Below are 24,640 nucleotides of genomic sequence, written 5' to 3' on the forward strand. Positions count from 1 at the left end.
AGGTAGCCAGTGTAAAAAAAAAGTGTTAAGGAATTTTCTTGCAGCTATCTGTTGGATTTTCGGTACTTCAGAATTGTTTGGTGGGATACTTCGAAGTAATCACGGTTGGTGTAATCAACAGAGAAAAGTATTACGTACATGGTGGCTTGTATGTAATGGTGAAATCCTAGGGAAGGGAAGATTCAATGTAGGCCTTTCACTATGTAATAGGATCTCCTTATAAATCCCCCTGAAAAATCAGGGAAAGGTTTGCATCCATGATTATACTAAGAAGCCTTTCTTGAAGTGATGTGTTAGGTGGTGTGCCAAGCTATTTTGCTTAGACGGTGGACAGGCGGAAGGTGCTCCATTTCCCACAGGCTAGCATTTCAGTTTGTGAAGTGTGTAGATGTCATCTGTTCATATCCAATGATCTGCTAATTAGAGGAATTTAACTCGGGACTTCGAAGTTGTGGTCTAATTTGTGTCATTTTGTATTATTTTAGCAGTAGAGCACGAAGGAGGAGATCATTTCAGTAGTGTACTAAGAAACTTGTTAAAGAGGAGGGAGGGATGGTGGAACCATAAAGGATTCTTCTAGTCGAAGGAAAAGGATCAGAGTAGAAGACAAGCAAAGTTAGGATGTTGAATCTTTTAATCAGGAATGAAGCGTGTCTGCGAAGGACACTGTTGTATCCTTATAGCGTGATTCTTTGGAGCAGAGTGGCATAATAGACCATATCAAAAGCAGTGGCAAGCACCTATACCAGAAGTACCACAGTTCCATTAACATGCATTGTAGTCTTAATGTTGTCCCATGTAGCAATAGGTGTCGATTCTGTGCTCCTACCTGGGCACAATCCTGTTTGGGTGTCAAAGAGAAGATTGTTCTTTTCCTTGAACGTCAATAATTGTACATAGGCAGCTCTCGTTAACAGTTTGCCTAGGACAGGACCATTGTAGATTGAATGTTTCAGTTCCTCGCCCTTATGATTTCTTGGAAGACTGGAGTGGCCTCATTGATTAGCCAAGATTCAGTGATGAAAAGTAAGGCACTGTCTGAGTCCGACAAGATATCTTGGATGTTAGTGGACTTCTTCTGCATAAAATCTCAGTTAAGGAGGACATTGCAGCGTTAATGAGTTGTCCTCAATTTAAAAAGAAATATTTTTATTGAGTTTTACAGCATTACAAAACATGAGTTCTACTGTGATTTGATACACTGGACAGTATTGCAACAGATACTCAGCAAGCAGTACATATATATCTCATTATGGAATAAGAACTCAGGGACTTTGTAAAAGTTTGAAAACACAGTAACCAAGAAACAACAACATTGAGCCTTTGCCCCTAATGTGGGTTAATGCATCATGGGAGTTTATTTTGATCTGCGGCCACCCTGGCGAGCGTACCGCTTCCTGGATTAGGGTGTTGGAGTGTTGCCTAGGGGAAGTTAATGTCTCATACAACACTATAGTCCTCACCGTGCCGGAGGCCTCACCAGTGGCTACTGTGGTCTGGAATCATTATCCAGGTCAGCTTGGAGCACATGAATGAGTTAGTCCCAAGCTGTTGCTATAGGGTGTCTGCATAAACCACGCATTTCCTCTTGTCTCAACACCGCAGATTCCACCATTGCCCATTTAGTCAAAACAGCATTCCAATAAGAAGCCCCAGGGAGTATCTCCGCTTTCCACCACATGTTGATCGCGTGTCAAGCCAAAAACATCACCAAACCAATTAAATGGGCCTTGGCCCCACTCATTCGTTCATTGACACTTGTAAAGACCCAAGACACAACTGTCAATGTAGTTTAGGTTCTGCTGACCCGTTATTCACAGGAGTGTCGAGCAGACTGTGTCCCAAGGGGCTCTTGCAACTCGACAGTCCCAAAACCTATGTAAAATGTCAGCATGAGGAGCTGGGCAATGAGGGTATTTGAGTGATACAGCAGGATTAATCCTGTGGAGCTTGGACAGTGTGTGATATGCTCTATGGAGGATATTATGTTGAATATATTGAAATTGGCCATTTTGGGACACCGTTTTTGGATGTATGAGTGCCCTTTGCCATTCCTTGGGAGTCAGTGGGTGCCCCTGGTCCTGCTCCTATTTGCGCTGCAAGCCATCAAAGGAGTCAGAGGTCCTGTCTGGGATGGTTCTTACTATCCAGAATACAAGCCGCTTTCCGTTGCTTAGTGAAAAAAGTGTTTGTGTTAGCAGGTGTATTGGGGTTCGCTTTTATTACTCTCCAAACTCATTTTAGTTTGAGGACAAGGTGTCTTTGTGTTAAAAACTGTCCTGTTGGGAGGCCGGTCCATTCTGACAATAAGTCAAAAGGTGTTAGTTTGCCTTCTTGAAATTAGTCACCCAGTGTACCCAGACACAGTGATTCCCACATCTTCACTCCCTCCTTGCCCACCGCTTCTCGAAACGTTGTTGGGGACCAAGGTGTTATTTCTGATGTAAAAGGTGTCACTCCTGGTCATGGTTGCTGGTAGCTGGCATGCGCCACCCAGAAAGTGTTTGAGGTTGCAGGCAATGATGTTTTAAGAAGGAAAAGCACTTAGATTTTGTTCAGCATAGCCTCACTGACAACAGTTGAAATTCAGTCAGATTGGGTCTCCCTAGCTAATGAGTCACCCATTAGAGTTGGGCTGCAAAATAGTAATGCTTGAAAATCGGTGCCCCCAGTCCATCTCTGTCTATAGGCAATTGTAACCTGGACAGAGCCACTGTGTCTGCCAGCACTCCATATCAGATCGCCAGCATTTAGTCCAACATTCAGAACACTTTACGAGGGATGGGGATGGGTAGGTTTGCGAAACAATATAGTAACCTCTGGATCATCACTATTTTAGACAGCCCAGCCCAGTACTGTGATAGGGAGTGATTTGTGAAGTGCGATTTGAGGCCGGAGGGCAGAGATAGCTCTTATCAAATTAGGAGATCAGGAGTCGAATGGTATATATTAATGCCTAAGTATCGGAACGCTTGAGGTTCCCACTGAATCTAGCGGCCGTTCACTATGATTGGGAGAACTAGGCAAACCTGATGCAGTTGAAATAAGCAGATTTTCGACCAATTAACCCTCTGACCTGAGGCAACCTTAAAGCTCCTGTGCTATAGCATCCACACCATTTCAGACATCTCAAATATATTTGAGTATGTCATTGTCGTACAATGATTCTGCATGGGTTACACCTCATAACGGAATACCCCATGCCCCTTCAGAGTGGCACAGCCGCTGAGCCAGGAGCTCCATAGCTAGGGCGAAGAGCAACGGTTACAATGTGCATACCTAGAGTGTTCTTCAGCCCATTGGAAATGGAGCAGATATCAACTGATCAATACTCACTCTGGCTACAAATTCTGTGTAGAGCAGTCTGACCAACTGCATCATCTTATCTCCCATGCCCCCACTGGAGCACTGCGAATATATAATCCCAGTCCAGTATATCAAACGCTTTCTTAGGATCAAAGACCAGGCAGACAGAGGAAAGCCAATGCAGTGGATCTTCCAGTAGGATCTGATGCAAGCACCTGACCTTAAGGGAAGCAGACCTGCCCGGTATGAACCGATTCTGGTCGGCATCGACCAAATGTGGCATACTTTCCAACAGCCGGGTTGCGAGAATTGCACTGAGTATTTTATAGTCTCATCCCCATCAAAGCAAGGAGGCAACTTCCAAGGGGTCTCTGCCTGGCTTGGGGAGGGAAACAAGCAGGGCTTCCCACATAGTGTGTAGCAAGATCCCCGCATCAGGATGAATTATACTCCCGCTAGGGAGTATAATTCAGCCAGTTTAAAGCAGTGGCAAGAACACAATTATTACCCCCCCCCCCCCCAATATCCAGGATAGGTGTGACCATTACAATAATTGGGCCAGCAGTGCAACCAAATGTATTTTGTCCATTATTAGGCAAGTAAACACTGCCCAATAATACTCCAATGCTGTCCAAGATTCCCTCAGCCAGAATATACCTTCCCTCATGGTCTTTCTCCACCACAACGTGGCAGAAGGCTCTGATGGTCAGATCCATATGAGCACTCCACGTGCGTGTCCAGAGTAGTCATTTTTGGAGTTTCATATCTTCACCCCTGGCAAGGTGAGTTTCTTGCAAAAACAAATGTGTGCTCCTCATCTCTTAATAACTGATACAGAGAGAACCAATTTTCAAAAAAAGGCAGTGGGGTTATTGACTTCTATGCCCTCTGGGAAGCCTATGATGCAGACATTTGTGCGTCTAGTCCATCAGATCATCCGACTTCCTCTCCAGGAGTTTAATTGAGTTTCAGCCGGAGTGCTGAGAGCTTGAGTTTTGGGTTGCAAATCATGTAGAGCAGACTTGGTGTGTTTTACCCTGCCTGAACGCATTTGCTGATCCTCCCTTAGGATGCCCATTTCCAGGGGCACCACTTCTACTCTGCCCCAAGGTCCAACCTGGTATCTGTACTGGATTGCAGAATGATGTCCAATTTCATGCTGAACCATTCCCAGTAATGCCTGGAGTTTCAATATTAGCACAAATTGTGCTTAAGGCTGGCCGAAAGTAAGTATCAATAACAGAGGCCTGCTACCCCCCAACTCTACTCTCCGGGTCTGCTAGATCTCAGGAGGCACAAGCAGCCCTGCGGTGTATATTGTGCTCTGCATGTCTCCAGGGACGAAGGGCACTGGAGGGTGCCCAAAGGTGTTCCCTAAGGGACGTGGGTCCATGGCATTGCCGTGGCCTCTTGCTGCAGCATCAGTTCCCACTTCACACTGATGGGGCGACAGGGCTCCCTCAGAGCCTCTGAACCCTCCTGATGTGTCCCGTAGCAGCAATGACCACAGTAGGCCCACCATCCCCAGCACCATATGCTCCTCCCAATGGGGTTTGAGAGGCACGAGCAGCCTTATGGCATGTCCTTTATATCACCCTGTACTCTAATTGCAGCAGTGAAGGTAAGGGGTGATGCAGGAGAAGTTCTCACAGTTTGTGGTATCCCCAATTCATGCCCCTCCTCAGTTGTGGGGGCCTAGGACTCTTTGCATTTTCAGTGCCCCCACCACGGCGGCCCCAGGGCTAGTCTTGCCCTTGCCGCCCAGGTCCTAGCAAGCAAACAGGCAGGCCCCCGATCCACCCCACTCTCCTCTGGCCTCAAGTCCAAGTTGTAACCAAATACCACCTTCCAGCCAGCACAAGACACAGGAGGACTCTGCAGGAGGGAGAGGAAAACATCCGTAGGTCTGCCGGGCTGACCACAGATTTCCTAGAAGGAGGACGGACCTCTTCACCAGCCATCCCGCCGCTGTCAGTGCTGGGGATTGCCCTACCGCAGACTCATGCAGTTCAACCATAGCAGGAATCGGCCTGACAGTTCTCTGCCAGTGTCAGGAGAAAGGGGGGGGAGCAGGTATGCTCCAATCATCCAGCCATGACTGCTTCTGGTGCGCACTAGCCTGCAGATTCAGTCGGCACGTCCTTTCTCTGCAGGTGTTAATTCAGCATCTCACCAGCTCTTCGCTATAGCTGCCCCATTAAGCACAGCGACTCCTTTGTCTCCTGTTAGCGAATGCTGCAGGCAGCCACCTGAATGAAGTGGATTTCAGCCCCATGTTGCAGAGACCTAAGCACCCATGTCCGCCATCTTGCTGCGCCAGGCCACACCTACATAAGCGATCTTCAGTGGTATTCGAACAAAAATCTTAGGGAAGGTAGTTAGTTGGGATTAGAGGGAAACTGTGGTATGGCCATTCTCAGAGTCAAGGATTGACATTTCAGGTTTAGTAGGGGTGAGGAGGAGGAGGAGGGGAGACTAAGAGGAAGGAAGGTTGAAAGAGTGTTGTTTGAATGAGAGAGGAGATATGTGTGGTCCACTACTAAAGCAAAGCGGCATGGGGTTGAAAGATAAGATAGGAGTAAGAGGGAAAAATTGAATGGAAGTGAGGTAGACCTGTTACAAGATCTGGAGGCGACAGAGGTGTAAAAGGTGGAAGAAAGAGTTTATTATAAAGCTTGAGAAAGGATTTACATGCAAGGAAAGAGTGAATGCCAGAGAGATGGGTAGATGAAGAGGAAATAAGAGAAGTGATTGTTTGAAAGTGAGCAGTAGTCAGATGGAGAATGAGGTCTCATGTGATTGCATGGACAGGTAACTCAAAGGAAGTTGAATGCTATTGGAGGTGGAGATTAGCAGAGAGTTTTAAAGTTGGTGTGAAAACGTTTCCATTTTTCCAACATAGTAGGCGGTATGTGTTAGCATATTTTATGCTGGATGGTGAACGTGGCTTCCAGTATACTCCATTGTCCACGGATATGCTTTGCCTAATTGGAAATAAGTGTCAATAGTAACTGTGGGTCACTTACCTACCCAATATACACAGGTGAAAGAGTGAATTACAAGTATAAAAATGTAATTCTCTAAAATTGTAAAACAAAATAAACAACATAACAGATGGAAACCAGGAGGATAAGCTGATAGCATGGCATACTAATACAATAGGACAAAGTAGGCCACCCAAGTGAGATAGAGGTAAACTCAGAGGCCGTTACAGAAAACTACATATAGTTATTTTGTGAGTTACTTCCATCATGTTTTCCCAACCCTTCCCCTTGACAAAGAGCAATTGGTTGGGGTCATGTTATCATTTTGATGCTGGGCGGTCATGGCAGAGGGTAGTTTCAGTTGCATGTTAGCCTGAAGTTTAGAATGCACATATTTCTACATTTCCATATAAGAAATGAGTGGATTGTTAGGCAAGAGTTATCCAAGATATTAAGGGGTACCTATTAAGTTTCTTGTTCTCCAAACAGATCCTACGGAAGATCAAAATTATACAAACCTCAGACACCGACTAGTAGATGACACCTAGCATACATTGTACCAAGAAAATCTAGATGTATGTATCCTTGTACAGCATGACCAGCCGTGAATTATTCCAGAAGCCATACAAGATGGGAACAAAGCAATTATTGAAAGCTATGTTGACACTATTGATGCTGAGGTGGACATGGAATGAATTAGATGGCAGCAAGAGTTTCTAACGGTGGAACGTTGGAGTGAGAATTATTAATTGAATAAATTTGATGTGCAACTCAATTGAAGTTGAGGGCTGGTATGTTAATTGGGGGCAGTTAAGAAGTATTCTGCTCTGACTGATTCAATTGGTCCATGTCATTACTCAGTTGAAAACCATTGTTTTTGTCTGATTTTATACAAGGGTAAATAACTGGCACATTACTTTATAACTGTTTCATTATATCTTTGACTGCAGTATAATTATACTGTGCCAGACACTAATGAGAGAGCGAAACAGGGGCAGAAAGAAAGGGGGGGGGCACAGGAGAATTGCACCGATTTGACTCCTGAGGGAATTAAAACTGCATAAAACTCTACTCGTCCCTACATGATATAAATACCTATATTCCAAACTAACATTGTTTTTTTTTCCAGTGCATGGGCAATGGCTTATGTTTTGAGAAAATAGAACAAGAAGGACCCAAAACTGCAGTGCTAGAAATGTTCTTCTCAGGATATCCTGGAATGGTTGGACTGTCATTCTTCCCAAATCTAACATCACTCATTCTTGTTGGGCAAAACATTCAGAAGATTGCCAGCCTGGAAGCATGCCCATCGCTGAGAGAGCTGTGGATTGCAGAATGCCACTTAACAGTAAGTCAACACGTCACTTCAGGTTTTTATGCATTTCCTTCATAGATTAATTACATATTAGATTGTACACTGCATGTGTGCCTTATAGAGGATACAGTTTGTGTAGAAGTTCCTACTTGGGGAGTGGATTCCCAGTTACGTGTTGGGTAATTCATCATCCTAAGTACTTTATTTCAGCGTACATGCTATTAAAGTTTTCACATCTTCAATATCCATGCAATGGTTAAAGCACATAACAATTAAAATCTAGGAACATGTATCATAATTAAAATTCAGAAGAAACATAACTATAAAAGCATGTCCTAAAGATTAAAAAGGCATAAGACCGTTTAAAAAGTAGGGATACATTTGTGTGCAATTGATACACAAATAATGTAAATAAGCAAATTTTAGACTTTGCAATTATCTCTTAGCTCCCCCCATAAATCCCTGGATTTTAGCAACAACACAACGCAACGGCCGAGATCACAACATAAGTTCACAGGACATAGGATACATGTGTTAAAAGCTTGTCCATGTGGTGAATGGGCACTGGATCATCTAAAAATATAGAAGGTGTAGTTAAACGATATATACTAGGATTAGCATACTCCAGACTTTTCAGCTTTTCTCCTGATACCCCACATATGTCCAAGGTTAGTGAATTTGATCTGGGGATCTATCTAGTTTGGAGGAGCTGTGGCGTCCTTAGAGTTGTAGTGTACTGGCATATTTGGTATTACAGTGGGTCTGTTGTGACCCCCTCTGTAATTCTTCCATGCACAGGAAGCACACAAACCAATGCAAAACCTTGTTTTAAATTCTGGTCCCAGTGTTCAGGCTCCAGCTTCATTATTATAATGCTGAATGCCTGTTTTAAATTCTGCTCCTAGTATTCATGCCCCATCTTCATTATTATAATCCTACTTAATGTGAGCAGTATATGCCTTTTGCGAAATGTTAAATGAGTTAAACAAGCGTCTAACGCTTCAATCTGAAGACAGTTACTAATTTGATTTACAGGAATGGCAAACATGCATTTAAGAAAACGATCTTTACATGCTCTCAATAGTCACAGGAGGACTAGTTGAAATCATTGAGCATGGGGCAAGGCTAAAGGAGTGGTGCAGTTCACAGCCGCTCCTGTGCCACAATTGCAGGTGCATATGTGTGTTCCACTGCTCCTCTGTGCACCGCAGCTTGTTGGAGAAGGGCACACTCTTTCACCCTTGGCAAGGCAAAGGTGCAAAATACTTTTGCCCCACCCTTGAGTATGTCAGGGATGTTCTAAAACGTATACAAAAATGCCCCATGGCTGTGGGCCAGGGATGGCAGGTGTTTGAAAAAGTTGTATACCCCACACCCTTGAATGATTTGGCAGGAATATACCCCCACACCTTTAGTCAGGGGTAGGGGATAGATTCACTGCTCCTCCATATGCAAGTTGAGAGTAGTGGGAAAATACAGAACCATCTGCCCCCTCTATCCTTGCCAAGACCTAGACAGATCTGATAAACAGCCACCCTCTAAACAAAACCAAAGGAAATTTGCCCTTTTACATGGCCAACTTAAATCCCACAGAATGAATTAGTCATAAAGATACTTGCTCCACCTACAACAGTGCTTATATGATATAGGAGATAAAGTAAGTACACTGTTAGAGCGCAAAATTAAGCTCAATAGAGGCAAAACCCACATCGCTCAGGTCAACACCCACAGCGACACCTGGGCATTAAAAGTGGTGACGACGCAATGTTCTTTTCATGACTTTTATCAAAACCTCTATAGTCAGGGTGACGAGAACACAATTGACATTGAGGTTTACCTACGTACTTGTGACTGGACACCTATCTCATCAGCATACAGAGAACCTTTGGAGGCCCGATAGAACTGGATGAAATATTCAAAGCTTTGAAAGGCATGCCAGTGGAAAGGTCCCGGGGCCCACTGCCCTCTCTGTAGATTGTTATGAAGCCTTCCCTCCCCCCCCGTTAAGGGATCAGCGTGTTGCATTGTCCAACTCCTTCAGTCAGTCCACAAGCCTAATCTCAACTATGTGCAAAGCTGAAATCATTCTGCTACTTGCACAGGGCAAAGTTCCATCTAACAACCTGTCTTACCATCTGATCGCATTTCTGAACACCAACACCAAACTCTTCTCTAAAATTCAGGTACAAAGGAGGGAAACCCTTCTCCCAAGCCTTGATCAGGTCAGCTTTATTCGCAATGCCAAGGAGCAGACAACATCCGACACATGTTGCATCTGGTAGAAAAGGAACATAGACGCAACATACCTTCTCTGCTCCCTTTGTTGGACGCAGAGAAGGCACTGTACCTAGTCTGTTGGGCTTTTCTTAAGGCAGTCTTGATTGCACTTGGGCCAAAGATGATTGACAAAATCATGGTAGCTTACTCCTACCGAACCGCCATCATTTGACTTAATGGCTAATAGATGGCCCCTATCAAAATCGAAAGGGGTCAAGACAGGGTTGCTGCACTGCCCTCTTCCCCTGCCTCACTTTTACTCAACCTAATGCCGTAACCCTTAGCCATTTAGGTTAGGAGTTCACCTAGGATATCTGAGATCCATTCGGATATCACCCCCCAGGGTGAACTTGTTTGTGGACTACCTCCTATTTACATTGACAAATCCTACTGAGTCCCTGCCAGAATGTTTTAGCTACTGTACTTGTTTGAACAGGTATTGGGCTTCAAGGTTAACAGAGATAAGTCACTGTCCCTCAACCTCGCGTTCCCAGACCACTCCATTGCTCACCTCCTCACCTTGCTTCCCTTTCGTTTGGCTATTTAAACCAAAAAGTGCATACATTGCACCCCCAACAAAAACCGTGGTCGATCTTTGGGATCAATTGGACTTAAAGAAGGGTTTTGCTATAAACCCCTCTCCCAACACCCTCTTGGTGAGCCACCCGGACTTTTCCGACTTGTAACCCCAAATCTTTCATATAATGTATAGAGAGTGACTATAGGACACTTAGCGACCATTTTCAAGTTACAGCCAATACATCTTTTGACCAATGCAAATGGGAATTTCGGTTTCCTCAGACTTCTCAGCAATATTGCAAACTTCGCCACTGGACTCTGCAACTTTCAAATGTTTTGGCCACTGACCCCCATTTGAAAAATTGGTTCAATCATTTGCGGGCATATAAGGACTAATCTCTAGGAACGACAGCACGATTAAAGAATATAAATGTTCTTCTACACATCTGTTTCAGTCTCACTGTGAAAGAGACACTGGGAAGTCAATCACTGATAAACAGTGGCAATTCCTATGGCCGTAAATCCCCAAAACAGATAGAGTAGTACTTCACATAGAGAATCGGCCAAAACGCGATGTTTCAATATACCTAAATCCGGTTAGGTTATTTTACATGTTTCCCATATCGTCCACATCTCAAAGGCAATGTACCCAAGCTACTGGCAAACTCATATATATATGGTGGTCCTGTGCAGTGATTCAAACATTTTGGAAAGAAATTCTGGGCCATATCGCAGGGACACTGAAATATTCGATTGAAGTTGACCCCACTTCCTGATAGTTGGGATAAAAACAATTGACATGGAAGGTATCGCTTCTATGGACTGGGTGCTGGTGCTGCTAAGCAGTTTATTGTGCTCTTCAGGAGAAAGACTGAACACCCCTCCACCCCAAAAGAAACATGCTTGAACAACCTGTGGCTAACATTTGCTATGGAATGATTCTGTAATTTGGACATTTTGTTTACTCCCAGTGTGATTGTTTTCACGCATAAAAGGATCTCCACCTCTTTGGGTCGCAGCCTTTTGTCATTGCTACATCCTCTGGGGTCCTGTCTCATAACCTTCAGACTTATCCATTTAATGTCACTTGCCGTGTTTTGTTTTTTATTCAGAAAGTGATTGACAAATAGAACACTTTCTATCTTGCACTTGATTCTCGATTTATTTTTTGCAATTCTCTTCCTAATTGCTTTTTTTTTCTTTTTCTGAATGTATACTTTTTGGCTGAGACAGATGATACTATTTCACGTTTTTGGTTTTATAGTTGACGCCTGGGTCCTAGAGTGAATGTTGGTATGTGAAAGTGACACGGCTAATGGTTAAGTCACAGCAGGAACAGTTGCTCTGTCATTGGTGTCCTACAAGATTTAGTTTTGTGGTTGCTTAATTTTGTGGTTGGTAGGTTAGCCCACCAGCTAACGATAAACAGCAGTTTATCCTGGATTGCCTCTAGTCTGCACAGTGTGTCTCAATTACTGTTAATGATTCTCATGAAATCATTGATATTTGGACAGAAAGTGATACACGCTAACAGACTAATTTCTTTTTTATATTTTCTGGATCATAGTATTTCTCGGGTAACAAAGCATGCTTTTTGACTTCACTGAACGAATGGCATTACACAAAGTGAGTGGAAGGCTGCTACTAAGCATGTTGCTTTGCTGAAAAGTGTGGGGCATTATTTGGTCATAGATTGGCCAAAGGTAATGTTGGAATCACCTTTACAAGTTTTTCTAGAAAATTTTGGATGAGCATTCTTAGAGTGGGAATATTTGATTGCATTGTGAAAAATGTATACCACCAGGGAATTTGAAGAAGAAGTTCATTGTAATAGCCCATCCGAAGTATTCAGGTGAAATTGTTTGGTGAAACAGGCATTGATGGGTATTTAATGGTTGTTAGTCATGTGCGGAGTTGTGCTGATTGCTAGTTATCCAATAAACGCTGGTGTTTTAGGAATCTCCCCATAGTTTTTGTCCTTTCCCAGTGCCCTTGAGAGTATGTAGGGGTGGACTTCCTTCGGTCATTTGATGTCTTGATAACATACAAAAACCATACAAATGCACTGATTGATAATTCTTCAAATTGAATTTCTGACATGTTTTTGAGTGCACGTACCGCAAATTATGGTGTGTGTTTTAACAAGATGCGTTTACCAGGTAAGCTATCATTGTTAATCACCTCAGACGATGTACAGTTTAAGATCTGTGACACAAATGTTTTGCTCATAACATTTTTGTCTATAATGGAGGATCTTTTAAATAGTAAAATGCACAGAGGTCAATTAAAGAGAGTAGATTATCTTGTGTGTGAAGGTTTAGAAAAACCTGGGATATGTGGACAGGTGTTACATCTCTGAGGAGCAGATGTAACACCTGCTCACAGACTTGCCAACAATGGTGTGTTTTTTCGGCATTGCAACTTGTGAAATGAAGACATCATATTTCTGATGCATGCACTAGGTTCAAAATGTGAAGTTTCCCATCACTTAGCTTTACCGATTTCAGTTTCTCCATGGTCACACTCCCTTTGTGGGCCATATAGATCCCTAGGTGCAGGAGACGATTGGTAAAATATGGTGACATAAGGGAATGTCAAAAAGGGATTCTTCCTTTGCAGGCAACTATTGGAAATGTCAGATTCCTAGAAGAGTACGTGCAGCTACGCATCTCCATGATGACTATCCCTCTTATGTTTGCTGTCTGAAAATCCCAAATCAAGATGGTCTCTACCTTTCTTCCTGTGATATCATTTCTTGTCTAGAGCATATGCAAGCAGTCTTGGCCTTGAAAAGGGTGTGTTCAACTAATTATATCCCTGATTATTCATTGCACTCATCGCTATTCATTTTTGTTGCAGACTTTGTGTTTTTTCAAACAGGTTTTTCTTGTGGGTTTGCCCTTTAGGAAGACCTTCGATGAGCTCTTTTTTAACCCTGATGCAGGGCTATTTGGTGCCTTGCTAATCAACCTTAGTCTTTGTCAATGAAGGTTTTGCTCTTGTGGCCTTTTCCTCCTAGCTGGGACCCGACCTTTAATGTATTATTAAAGTGCAGGATGGCACCGTAGCTGCTAGAAGTAGTCATCCACTCCTCAGGCAATTAGGAGGGAAAGTAGAGAGACCTTCTTTGTATTCAGCCCTATATAGTAGTGTGATGAGAGGTTTTTGAGGAAAAATATTTAATTCTATTATTGCACTCTCTAAGGAATCACTTGTTTTTCTCCATTCAAGATGTTACAGTGATGTGTACATTTAAATATACTAAAAGGAATCAGAAAATGTGAGCTGACGGCAGGAAATGAAAAGTTGGTGAAAGATAAATAGGTGAATTGAGATAGGATTTAGAAGCCTAGTTTGGTCGAATGATAATCATAGTGCCTAGTCACTGAAGTTTCTAAAAATGCCATTCATGTAGAATGAGTATAAAACATAGTCATCCTATGTTTTCTGGTAGAATTGGGATAGTATTAGTATGCATAAAATGCTTTTGACTGAGTCGGAAGTGAAACGTTAAGTCATTGTTCCTGTATAAACATATTTACACATACTTATTATTCCGATTGTGTTGTCTCAAAGTGCCCAAGTACAAGCACTTGTCTCAAATTTAAAGACAAAAAGGGATTACATACCCCGAGGAACTGTTGTGACTCGGCTTCCAAGTACAAGAATGTGAGTAGGACAAGGTACCAATGTCATTCGGCTTTAAAGTATTGAGACTTACTTTGAAGCTAAGGCATGGACAAGGGCACTGGAATTATTTGATTTTGTGGTTGCAGCGATTTCATCTTAAATATGGATTTGCCAAATAATCCGTCATCTGCTGCAAAACCTGCAAATTTCAGCCAAAAATGTTTGGTTTTAGATCTAACGTATCAAAGGTTACAAAAAACGCAATAACACACAGTGGGAACCCTTCGTAAAGATTGACTGTTGCTTATTTCTGTATTTGGGTATCAAAGTGGACTAATAAGGTGAAACATTTGTCCAAAAAGTGTCAACGAGTAAAAAAGGCAAAATAATGAGGTAATACTACAATAAAAGTGTTGCTTTACGTCGCATGATTTACCTTTTCTTGTTGCATTGTTTAGTCAACATTGCTACGTAATTTGGTCTTCCCCTGCTACATAATTCCAGAGGTGCATAATTTCTGAGGCCCTAGGTATAGAGACTTAACTTTGATGCTGTGCCACATATAGAAACCTTTCCTACAACTGACAATGTCAACTCTATCACTCATTAATGCAATACTCATTAATCCAACAAATTTCATTTGTACTGGCTATGAAAAGTATTGCCTTTATCTATCAGACGCTGTCACCAGCAAATTAGAGGCACAAAGAAAAAAACACTAGTGGACCTCATTGATGGAAGCTCCAACAGATGCAAACAGACTTTGATTGATAAGGATTTCACCTTGCCCTCAACCACTGTCAACAACTTTGCTGCCTCCCAACAACTCTGTGACAACCTATCTAACTTCTCTCACAGCAAACTTGCCTACATCTAAAGCAACTTCGCACATCAACCCAACGCCAGAGAACTCATCACTGACCTACCCACCACCAAGTAGGATGGCCACCTGATTGAATGGACAACACTCACCAGAAATGAAACAGCAGCAATAATGCGGACCATCCACTCAGGGGGCCCATCGGACCCATACACCAACCACATGTACAACCTGAGAACATCACCAATCAGCACCACCGTGACCCACAACATCAACACCTTCATCATGTTCGCCACTTTCCCGGATGAATGGAAACTTGCAGAAATCTCGCATTCCTCAAGAAGCCCACAGCCAACCCAAATCAACTGAGCAACTTGTGACCCATCTCCCTGCACCCCTATCCAGCCAAAGTGATTGAGAAGGCCATTAACAAGCAACTCACAACGCACCTTGAACTTCACCATCCTGTAGACAACATGCAATCAGGATTCAGAAAGAACCACAGCACAGAAACAGCACTCATCGCGGCCACTGACAACATTCAAAACATCATGGACCGAGGAGAAACAGCGACCCTCATCCTGCTCGACGTCTCTGCGACGTTCGACATGGTCTCCCTCAACACCCTTGTCTGAAGACTCCATGAGATTGGCATACAAGTATCTGCTCTCAAATGGATCTGTTCCTTCCTCACGGAAAGAACCCAAAGGGTCAGGCTTCCACCCTTCACATCAGAGACTAAGAAACTGATATGTGGTGACTCTCAGGTATCGTCCATCAGCCCCACTTTTGTCAACATATACATGACACAGCTCGCTAACACCATCCGATCACAAGACATCGCTGTCACTTCCTGAACATAACTGCTCCAGTTAACACAGTGTGCACCTCCTCCTTCCACACCCTGCTGTGAAAGATCTTCAAATGGTAGTCTCAGAATACCAGACGGCCTTTCACACAAGCACACATCACCAGCAGACTGGACTATGGCAACACTCTCTATGCTGGATTCTCCAAACAACTCCTACACTGACTACAGACCATACAAGGCTCATACTCGACCACTTAGGCCGCAACCACATCACATAGTATCTCAGGAAGCTTCACTGGCTCCCCATTCACAAGCACAGCCAATTCAAACTTCTCACACACACATACAAAGCTGTGCACAACACAGGACCAGAATACCTGAACAGCTACATACCTTTTCACGAACCCACCAGACACCTATGCTCTGCCTCACTCTCACTCGCACACATGCCCCGCATCTGCAAAAGCAAAACTGCTCATTCTCATACATCGCACCCAAGACAGGGTCTCGTGGCTTAGTTGAGTAATGCGTTCACTATGAGGACCTGTATTCGACATCATGGTCACAGGTATAAATTCCGGCAGGTCCACTCAGCCTTACATCCTTTTGATGTCGATAAAATAAGTACCATTGAGTTGGGTAGCAATAAACATCTGTTATACAGCACCAAGATACCCTTGGGTGAATGTGTGCATTACAAATACATATGTTATGTTATGCTATGTTATGTTAAATTGAACTCCTCCTCACGTATTGAGTTCCGCAAGAAGCTGAAGACCTGGCTCTTCATGTAAGTACCTTGGGACCACACACCAACACATCTTGCCCAAGCGCCTGATTAATCTCTTGGGTAATTAGTGCACTATACAAATCAACATAACATAACTAAACACTTAATTTCCAGAAATACCTAAATAGAGCCACACAGCCAACACATTTAAAAATGAGAATCCTCTTTCTCAAGGCTTACATTATACAGTACTTATACAGTCAAATACTTAGTATAATATCATGTTCCGGTGCATTTCAAGCTCCTGACGCACGTCTACAAAGCCCTCCAGACCCTAGGACCGACCTACTTGAACCACAGTCTACACTTACACTGTCCACCCAGGAACCTCTGTTTTGCACACCTCATCCCTCGTATACGCCGCTGCCGCGCCGCCAATGCCTTGAAAACTCCCCCTACGCACCTCAGCCTCGCTGATCGGCTTCAGGAAGGAGCTCAAGACCTGGCTCTTCGAATGAGACCTACAGCCGGGTCCTGGATACCCTCTCAGGTGACAAGCACCACTTCAGCCAAAGACCATGCTAGCAAGTATATCTAGGTCGGGCCCTCAGACAGCTTCTAACATCTTGTTGATGGACAGTACCAATACTTTTCGAGGGCTTTAGGCTAGTCCAGTATTTACCATTTGCTTGCTTCTTGACAATCTCATTTGCTTACTTCTTATTTAATAAGTTTGCTTCTTCTTGTGTTTGTCCCTCCCCTTGAATCATAGCCTTTTCATTATCCTTTTGAATGGTTAACTATCATCCTCCCAATGCTTACATTCAGGCGACTACTTATAATTTCTTTTTCAGCAGTCCATAGGGGTGCGTGCATTTTCTTGATATATCACTCATGTGCTGCTTCACTTCCCACATAGCCGCTCCCCTCTGAGTACACCATGTTGCTCCCAACTTCCCATCTCATCTGTTCCTTTCCCCACCACTTAAAGCTCCTCTGTTGCTCACTAGTCATTCCACTCTACATTGTTCACCCTGTGTTTCCACCACCGACTCCTCTGTTCTTCCACCTTCCTTCCTATCAAGTGCATACATTTGTTTTTATTTTCTGGAGGCCTTGGCAACTGCAATTTGCTCCTGGACTGCTATTTTGTTTAAGTATGAGCTTTCCTGCACATTTAACTTTTTTGCATCCGCAATCTTGGAGCAGTGAGTAAAGAAAAATGGCGGACGTTTCGACGCCATATGTGCACACATGGTGAAGCATGTTTGCTTATATGTCATCATGTCGATATAGATTCATGATTGATATGTGCACTTGAGGAATAAAGCAAGTGTGCGCATAGGTCATCACTCTTACTTATTTTGCTGACGGCAATATCGCCCAAAAATATTCAACTTCCACTACTGAGCATCATCGGCAAAAATCATTGCCGAAGCCAATCAGTCTGCTGAAGTCAAGACCTATTGACTTTGTCAATGCTTGTTTGTTATTGCATCTTTATTTCTGGGAACTGCGCTGCCTTAGCATTGGTGCCACTTCTGAAGGGCACTATTCCATCCTTTCATGGATAAGTTCTCAATTTGCCCTTTACTGTCAAGAATTAGTTCAGCCCCTTAATGGATGAAGTGTTGAAACAATACAAAACATGACTAGTTATGGCTTAATAACTACGTTCCATCCAGTTGGTACAAGCCAGACACCAAACCTCATTCTATGAAGACTTTCTGGTCCCCCAAACCCAGAGCCTTCTACTACTACTATCCTCCAGCCAGCTGCTTTTGTTCTGCCTCTCACCTTTCATTCCAAGAGGAAGTGCTTCTGGTGGTAAATCTTTTGCAGTCCTCAACTGCTGACTTTGAGCAGGGAATCTCATTGAGCCAGTTTCCCAGTTGCACACACACCATTCTTGTGAGGAGTAAACTTTCTTGTCACTGCAAATGGACCCAAAAAATAGACTCCTTGGTCCTCTGGTTTTTCCTTTGCAGCTCCTTCAAGTGCCACCATCAAGGCCACTCTTCTCACCTCAGGCCACCATAGAATTTAATGAATGTTCTTCTCTTCACACGTGGACCCCTCCTCTCCTTCCCCTCCAGGCGAGTGCATGGCTTTTAGGCACACCATTTCTTCATCCAATTTAAGAGAGAGATGGGCTCTTCGCAATTCTGAAGACAACGGGAATCCAGAATGCTTAATCTAGCTAAAGTACCAGGTGCTGTTTAGGCCAACAACTGGTTTGTGCTCTAGGGACCTACAGAACACATGCTTCTATGTTGACATATGGCAAGCCACAGAGTCTTCCTAATGTTCACCATGGCAACAGGCACTGCAGATGCAAAATGTTGCCATTTGGGCACAACCCAACTAAGTTTTACCAACATTCATGCCTACTAACACCACAACCTGGATAACGGTCTCCTGAGCACCTCTGCAACAGCCTTGGTTGTGAGCAGCTTTATTGTACCACTATGAATCCTCTACAACATCCGTTTGTCAAGTAACTACTCAAAATACTCTCCGATTACAGACATCGAGATTGAGTAATTAATAAGGGTAATTCTAGATTCAAAGCTGTCCAAGATGTTTCTTCCATCCAGAACAATTGTCTTCTCATCAGGGAGAAAGCAAAGCGGGTCCCTAAGCTCAACACCTTTGACCAGATTTTTATGAAAAGGGTATTGGAGAGGTGTGCTGGTTATGGGAAATTAACCCAGAAACGGACACTCATATTGATTGATTGTGTACAAAAGCATTTTTGAGTGCCTTGCTACTCTGTTTCTGTCCCTTCCACGTGGTGGTGATATATTTCACACACATTTGTGAATGCCCAGAGCTTGAGGATGGCAGTACGAAAGTTATCATGAGATGTTGCAGTTGTAGAAAATATGTTTATTAACCATCTTACCTTTGTTTTTGTACAGAAAATTGATGGTCTGCAACACTGTAAACATCTGGAAAAGCTTTATCTATATTGCAATGCAATTGATGTGATTGAAAATTTGGAAGAACTAACTCAGCTGGAAACCCTGTGGTTGAACAATAATCAGATCACATTTATAGAGGTGAGTACATTCAAACTGCTGTGCACTGAAATACACAAACATATTGCATTTCCTGTATGTATTTATAATTTTACTGCATGTATTATTTTTATTCCATGCTCGCCAATTTAAAAGGGGATTCGGGCATTGTATAAATCCTACAAAACCTAATTTCCTCAAGAAATACAAGAATTCCAGAAGTATAATGTACAGTACTCTTAAGTCCAGCCTCCCTACCATTTACATTTCTGGAATAGCCTTTGGATTAGAACCTTCAGTTTTGGATGTTCTGTCCATGGTCAGACAGGGGCTCAGACATCTAGTCCCACTTCTCCCTTCTAATTATCTTCAACATACTCATGGATGGTTCTCTTGTGGTTGGCAAATAGAACACCCAAGGGTTCTGTGTATAAGTTAAAGAATACTGGGAACAGGCTGAGTATTCTCAGATGCCATTTGTGAGGGTCAGTGGGGGGTGTTACAGGACCTGGATTTTATTTTATCTATGCATATTAAAAAATAATATTTGGCTGGTGGAGCACTGAGTTTCTTGCGCCAGTTTTTAGAAGCTTGCTTTTACATTACGAAGCTCACAATACAGTGATACTTAAAATTCATCATTGAGTGTGCCTTCGTATTTTGGAAAATTCTCTGGATGATAGTGACTCTGCACTTCCTTACCTTCTAAAATGGTCAAGCATGCTCTACCCCCTTTACCATGCCCGCCATATTGATCTGCACTTCAAGACGATTGCTGCTCAGGTCAGAAACTTTTCTGCAAGGAATATGGGGCCTGCATGGTTGCAGAGACTTGACACACACCACACTGTGATCCTCCGAGAAGGAAACAAGGAGTAGGAGCAGCTGTGCAGGGAGGTCACAAGGTCAAAAATCCTACCTGCTGCTTTATTTCTCCTAGCTATGTAGCTGCAGTTCACAGGCTGCTTGGCAGTTGTACATATCGCCCTGCACACATAAATGATCAGTGGAGCATAGAAACTCCAACCTTAGTCTCCACTGGCACTGTCACCAGCCCTAGCAAGTTTAACAAATAAGAAATTCAGGGAACCTTCCGGCAAATGCACATTAGGGAGCCTAGCCCTTAATTAAGGAGCTTGACTGCTGTTAATCTTGAACCTATCATGTGCTCAGTGCCCAGGTAGCAAGACAGTGTGTTGAGAAGGGCCTAGCACTCCATAGTGTCTAACAACGCGGACAGATGAACAGACGGAGCAAGGAGAATTAAGAACCCACATTTTTTGATGCAGAACTTTTCTTTGCTTACTTAGAATTTTGACATTAGGGTGCTCACTGTTGCACTGAATTCTGACTTGTACATTTAGGAAATGGTTGTGTTAGGTTAGTTTATGCCAGCCGGAGTCTTTTTCTTTTTAAACACCTTTTGTTGTGTTTCACTGTTAATGATTGTTGTACAGGTACATTACTTTTGAGTGTAAAAAACTATTGTACAGTCACTTGATTCTGGGTTTCGTTCAGTAGCAAGGACAAGATAGGGACTGCACATTTGCTTCGGTGTCATTACATGAATCACATGTTTAGCAACAAGCTGTTTTGTTAAATAACAGCATAAAACAACTTGATAGATATGTAGTCTATCCTACATATGATAAAATCACATAATCTTTGCAAAGATTCTGCTCAATTCTGCATGCCCCATTTTTTAGCCGTTCTCCACCTCAAGATATAATTGCAATTCAGGACGAAGGGTTGACGCGCATCTCCCACTCCAGTAGTAATTGGGGATACCCAGTTGCTATAGAGCAGGCGCAATTCCATCAGCAAGGGGACCATTGTCCCCACCTGTCTTCCTCCACAAACTCAGCTACAGATTCATACAATTTCTATTTCAATCCTTAAGTTTTCAAACATATACCCTCATTATATGGCAGTTTCCATTTTATTATACACACCCTTCAGGGCAATTTGTCGTTAAATGTATTGGCAAATGCAAATGTCAGTTCATCCCAGGACAAGGCTGCCTCTATTTTACCCCTACCCCCTCAGGGGGAAACTTAGTTACGTTAAGCTGTTTAGTTCAGTCCATTGTAGTTCTAGCTTTTTCTAGTGTTTGATGTCCAGAGGCCTTTTTGAGATTCAATCATGCATTCCTAGAAACCCTAGATTTCGATCTCAGCATCATGTACCCTTCCTCATTCCTGAGCTGGGTCCCCTGCCATTGTCAGTGGTCCCTTACTCTTGTACCTCTGTCAAGGGGCGCTGTGAACTTTTTCAGCAGGGCTTCATAGAGTCTTGTCATAGCCTTCCTTCCCATTCCTAATGGGAGCATTTCACTGAGCCGAGGATTCCAGATCCCTAGTTCCCCAAATGTTTTTCATCTCCTTTTTGTGCCCCAGTATCCTATATTAGCTTTTCAGAGTGGAAACACGTACATCTAGGATCATAAGTAGGTTACATTTTACAACTAGAGCAATAACACAGTACATGTCGCAATCTGTATGACTTTGAGTGCTCCCACAGTTCTCGTGGTTCCTGAGATATGTTGATAACCACACTATATTCCGGTAAATGCTCACTGGGTGGGGGCATCATATCATGGCTCACACATAATGCATCGCATATACTACAGCCTGTTACACTAATCTAAGAACAATGCAACCTCGCTCAAATGGGGCTTAATCTATAATGTCAGAGGTGTGCACTGTGAAGCGTTCATGATCATCCTTCTAGGGGCATTAGTTCGGTAGCTATCTTGGCATGTGTGAAGGATGGGTGTGGAGGTGAAGGACCCCCATTCTTGTAGGGTTGTTTGGAGACTGGACTACTGATTTCCTCTTGCGTGGAGGGGCCAAAGAGCGCGAAAGGGGAGGCCCGGGCTCAGCATTGTGCCTGGGCCCACCACAAGTGTGTTGCGCATTATTAATGCTTTACTCCTGCCTACTACCACTGAGTGCTCCGAGGGGTGCAGTTCAACCTATTTTGGATCTTAGGGTGGTCGTTCATCTGTCTTCGCTGCCAGTTTGCCTTTTTATGCATCCCATGCTGTCTTTTGTGCCATCTCCCCCAGCCCCCCCGCTGCAGTGGGAGCAAGCGCCAGACTGGGGTCTCAGCGGTGGCCCAATTGTGGATATCTCTTATCTACTGTGCTGGAGTGGGAAGGGGGTGGGAGGTGTTGGGACTGCAGATTTCCATGCCAGCGCTATACGGAGGTTTAACAGAATCAACGCCAAATCTGTACATTGCGTTGCATATATGTTCTTAGGAGTACGGGGAGTCATCCCAAGCAAACAATTAAGGGAGTCTGCACGCAGGGGTCATCCCATAATGTCCGTCAGTGTCATCAGTGCTTCTTTCTAATATTGCCCGATTCCTGGGCAAGCCCAAACTATATGGTAAAAGTCTGCTCTCGGACATGTGGTCCACGGTCACTTTATGTCCAGTCCAGGGTAGATACGGTGTAGCCTTGCAGGAGTGAGATATGTTTGATGGAGATAGTTTCATCGCATATAGTTCAGTTGTGAGATCCTGGAGATCTTCCGACTTCTAGTGCGAGGGACCACTGCCTGTCTGTGAGCTTCTGTCCGAGTGAGAGGGCCCATTTATCCCTCCGGGTGTGTAAATTCGGGCCTCTGGACTCTAATATTCCCCTGTATATCAGTTTGACCGCACGCCTGCCTCCTCATCGATAACTAGCGTTTTCTGAAGTTTTGAAAGGTCAACAGTGTTCTGTGTTAGTACAGGTTGCCTATGGTAAAATCAGCCGACTCCGTCCATGGTTGTGCATTATGGCAATCCGACACTGCGGAAAACTGTTTGTGCCCAACGTGGCAGGGCAGGAGCATATGGCGTGGGGTACTCCCTAGAATGTACAGACATATCAGCAAATATGGCTGTTGTGGCAAGGCGCCCCATTTCCTGGTGTCCATGATCCACTCCAGTGTGTCCTGGGGTGCCATAGTCTGTACTAAGAACACCCTTTCGGGGCTGTGCGCTGCCAACAACCAGCGGAAGGGCCGCTATAGCTGTGCTGCCGCATAGTACAGCTCATAATTTGGAGCTCCTAGGCCCCCTCTCTCCATAGAGGCATACGATTTGTGGAGGGCCACCCTCTTCCTTCCTTTACCCTGTATCAAGTCAGCAAGAACAGTTTGTAGTTCATTGAAAAAACGTTGGCGGAGGGGTATCAGAAGCTCCAAAAAATTGTAAAGCTGACGAGGTAGTATCAGCATTTTTGCTTTTGCTATTGCTCCTCTGTCCAACAGGGAGAGTGGCAGGGACAGCCAGAATGCTAGGGACTGACGCATACCAGCCGTCACCAACCCCAGGTTACCCTGTATGAGGTCATCATCCAAGTGTAGATGTTAATTTCCAAATAACAGAAGGAATCGTATTGCCAGGACAACCCCATTTGATGGGGTTCGTCCCTCTCCAATTCTGTGAGTTTTCTGAGAGCAAAGAAGCATGATTTAGTCCAGTTCTGTTTCATGCCCGAAACTGTTCCAAATTCATCAAACACTTCCATCATATGTGGTAGATCTCTATGGACCTCTCACAATTGCCTCCCATGTGTCTCCGCTCAGTGTCCCCCACTGTGGACCCTGTTGTTGGAACAAGCCAGCCAGTGCCTCCATCGTGATGGCAAATATGATTGGAGAAAGTGACAGCCCTGTCTGGTGCCCCTGCTCACCTGAAAGATTGTGGATATTTCCTTGCCCATGTGTGCCTGAGCATTCAAGTCCGTATTTAGAAGCTCCATCTATTTCAGTATCTTTGGACCTAAGCCCATTCTAAGCAGAAGTCCCTGGAGGTAAGACCAGTCCAGCGTATCAAAAGCTTTTTCAATGTCAAGGGAGATAACGACATGTGGAGGTAACCCTGGAGGATTTCCTCCATGAGCTTCAAAAGATGTTGAGAAACGTGTTCCTCCCAGGAACTAAGCCATTTTGGTTGTTTTGGACCAACACCATGAGGCAGGGCATTAGCTAGTTCACAATTATCTTACAGTCCAAGTTAAGTAGTGAGAGTGGTCTGCAGGATTGCACATTTAGTGGGTCTAAGCCTGGTTTAGGAAGGACCACTATTAGCACCTCTCTCAAGGATGCAGGCAGTATGCCCCTGTTTCGGGCAGACTCAAACAACTGTAATAATTGCGGCGCATGAGTGGCCTTATACGTCAAATAGAATTCAACAGGGAACCCATCTGTCGCCTGGGTTTTATTACGTGCCAC

General features: G+C 43.8%; 1 protein-coding gene across 1 annotated transcript in view; it reads left to right on the forward strand.

Moving 5' to 3' along the window:
* Positions 1-24,640, forward strand: part of LRRC9 (leucine rich repeat containing 9) — a 597,819-nt gene that overhangs the window by 106,963 nt on the left and 466,216 nt on the right. The window contains exons 3-4 of the mRNA XM_085626156.1: positions 7,420-7,638; positions 19,314-19,454. Of these exons, the coding sequence (XP_085482282.1) occupies positions 7,420-7,638; positions 19,314-19,454 (360 nt within the window). The remainder of the gene's footprint in view (positions 1-7,419; positions 7,639-19,313; positions 19,455-24,640) is intronic.

This window comes from Triturus cristatus, chromosome 9, assembly GCF_964204655.1.
Source record: "Triturus cristatus chromosome 9, aTriCri1.1, whole genome shotgun sequence".
Lineage (NCBI taxonomy): Eukaryota > Metazoa > Chordata > Amphibia > Caudata > Salamandridae > Triturus > Triturus cristatus.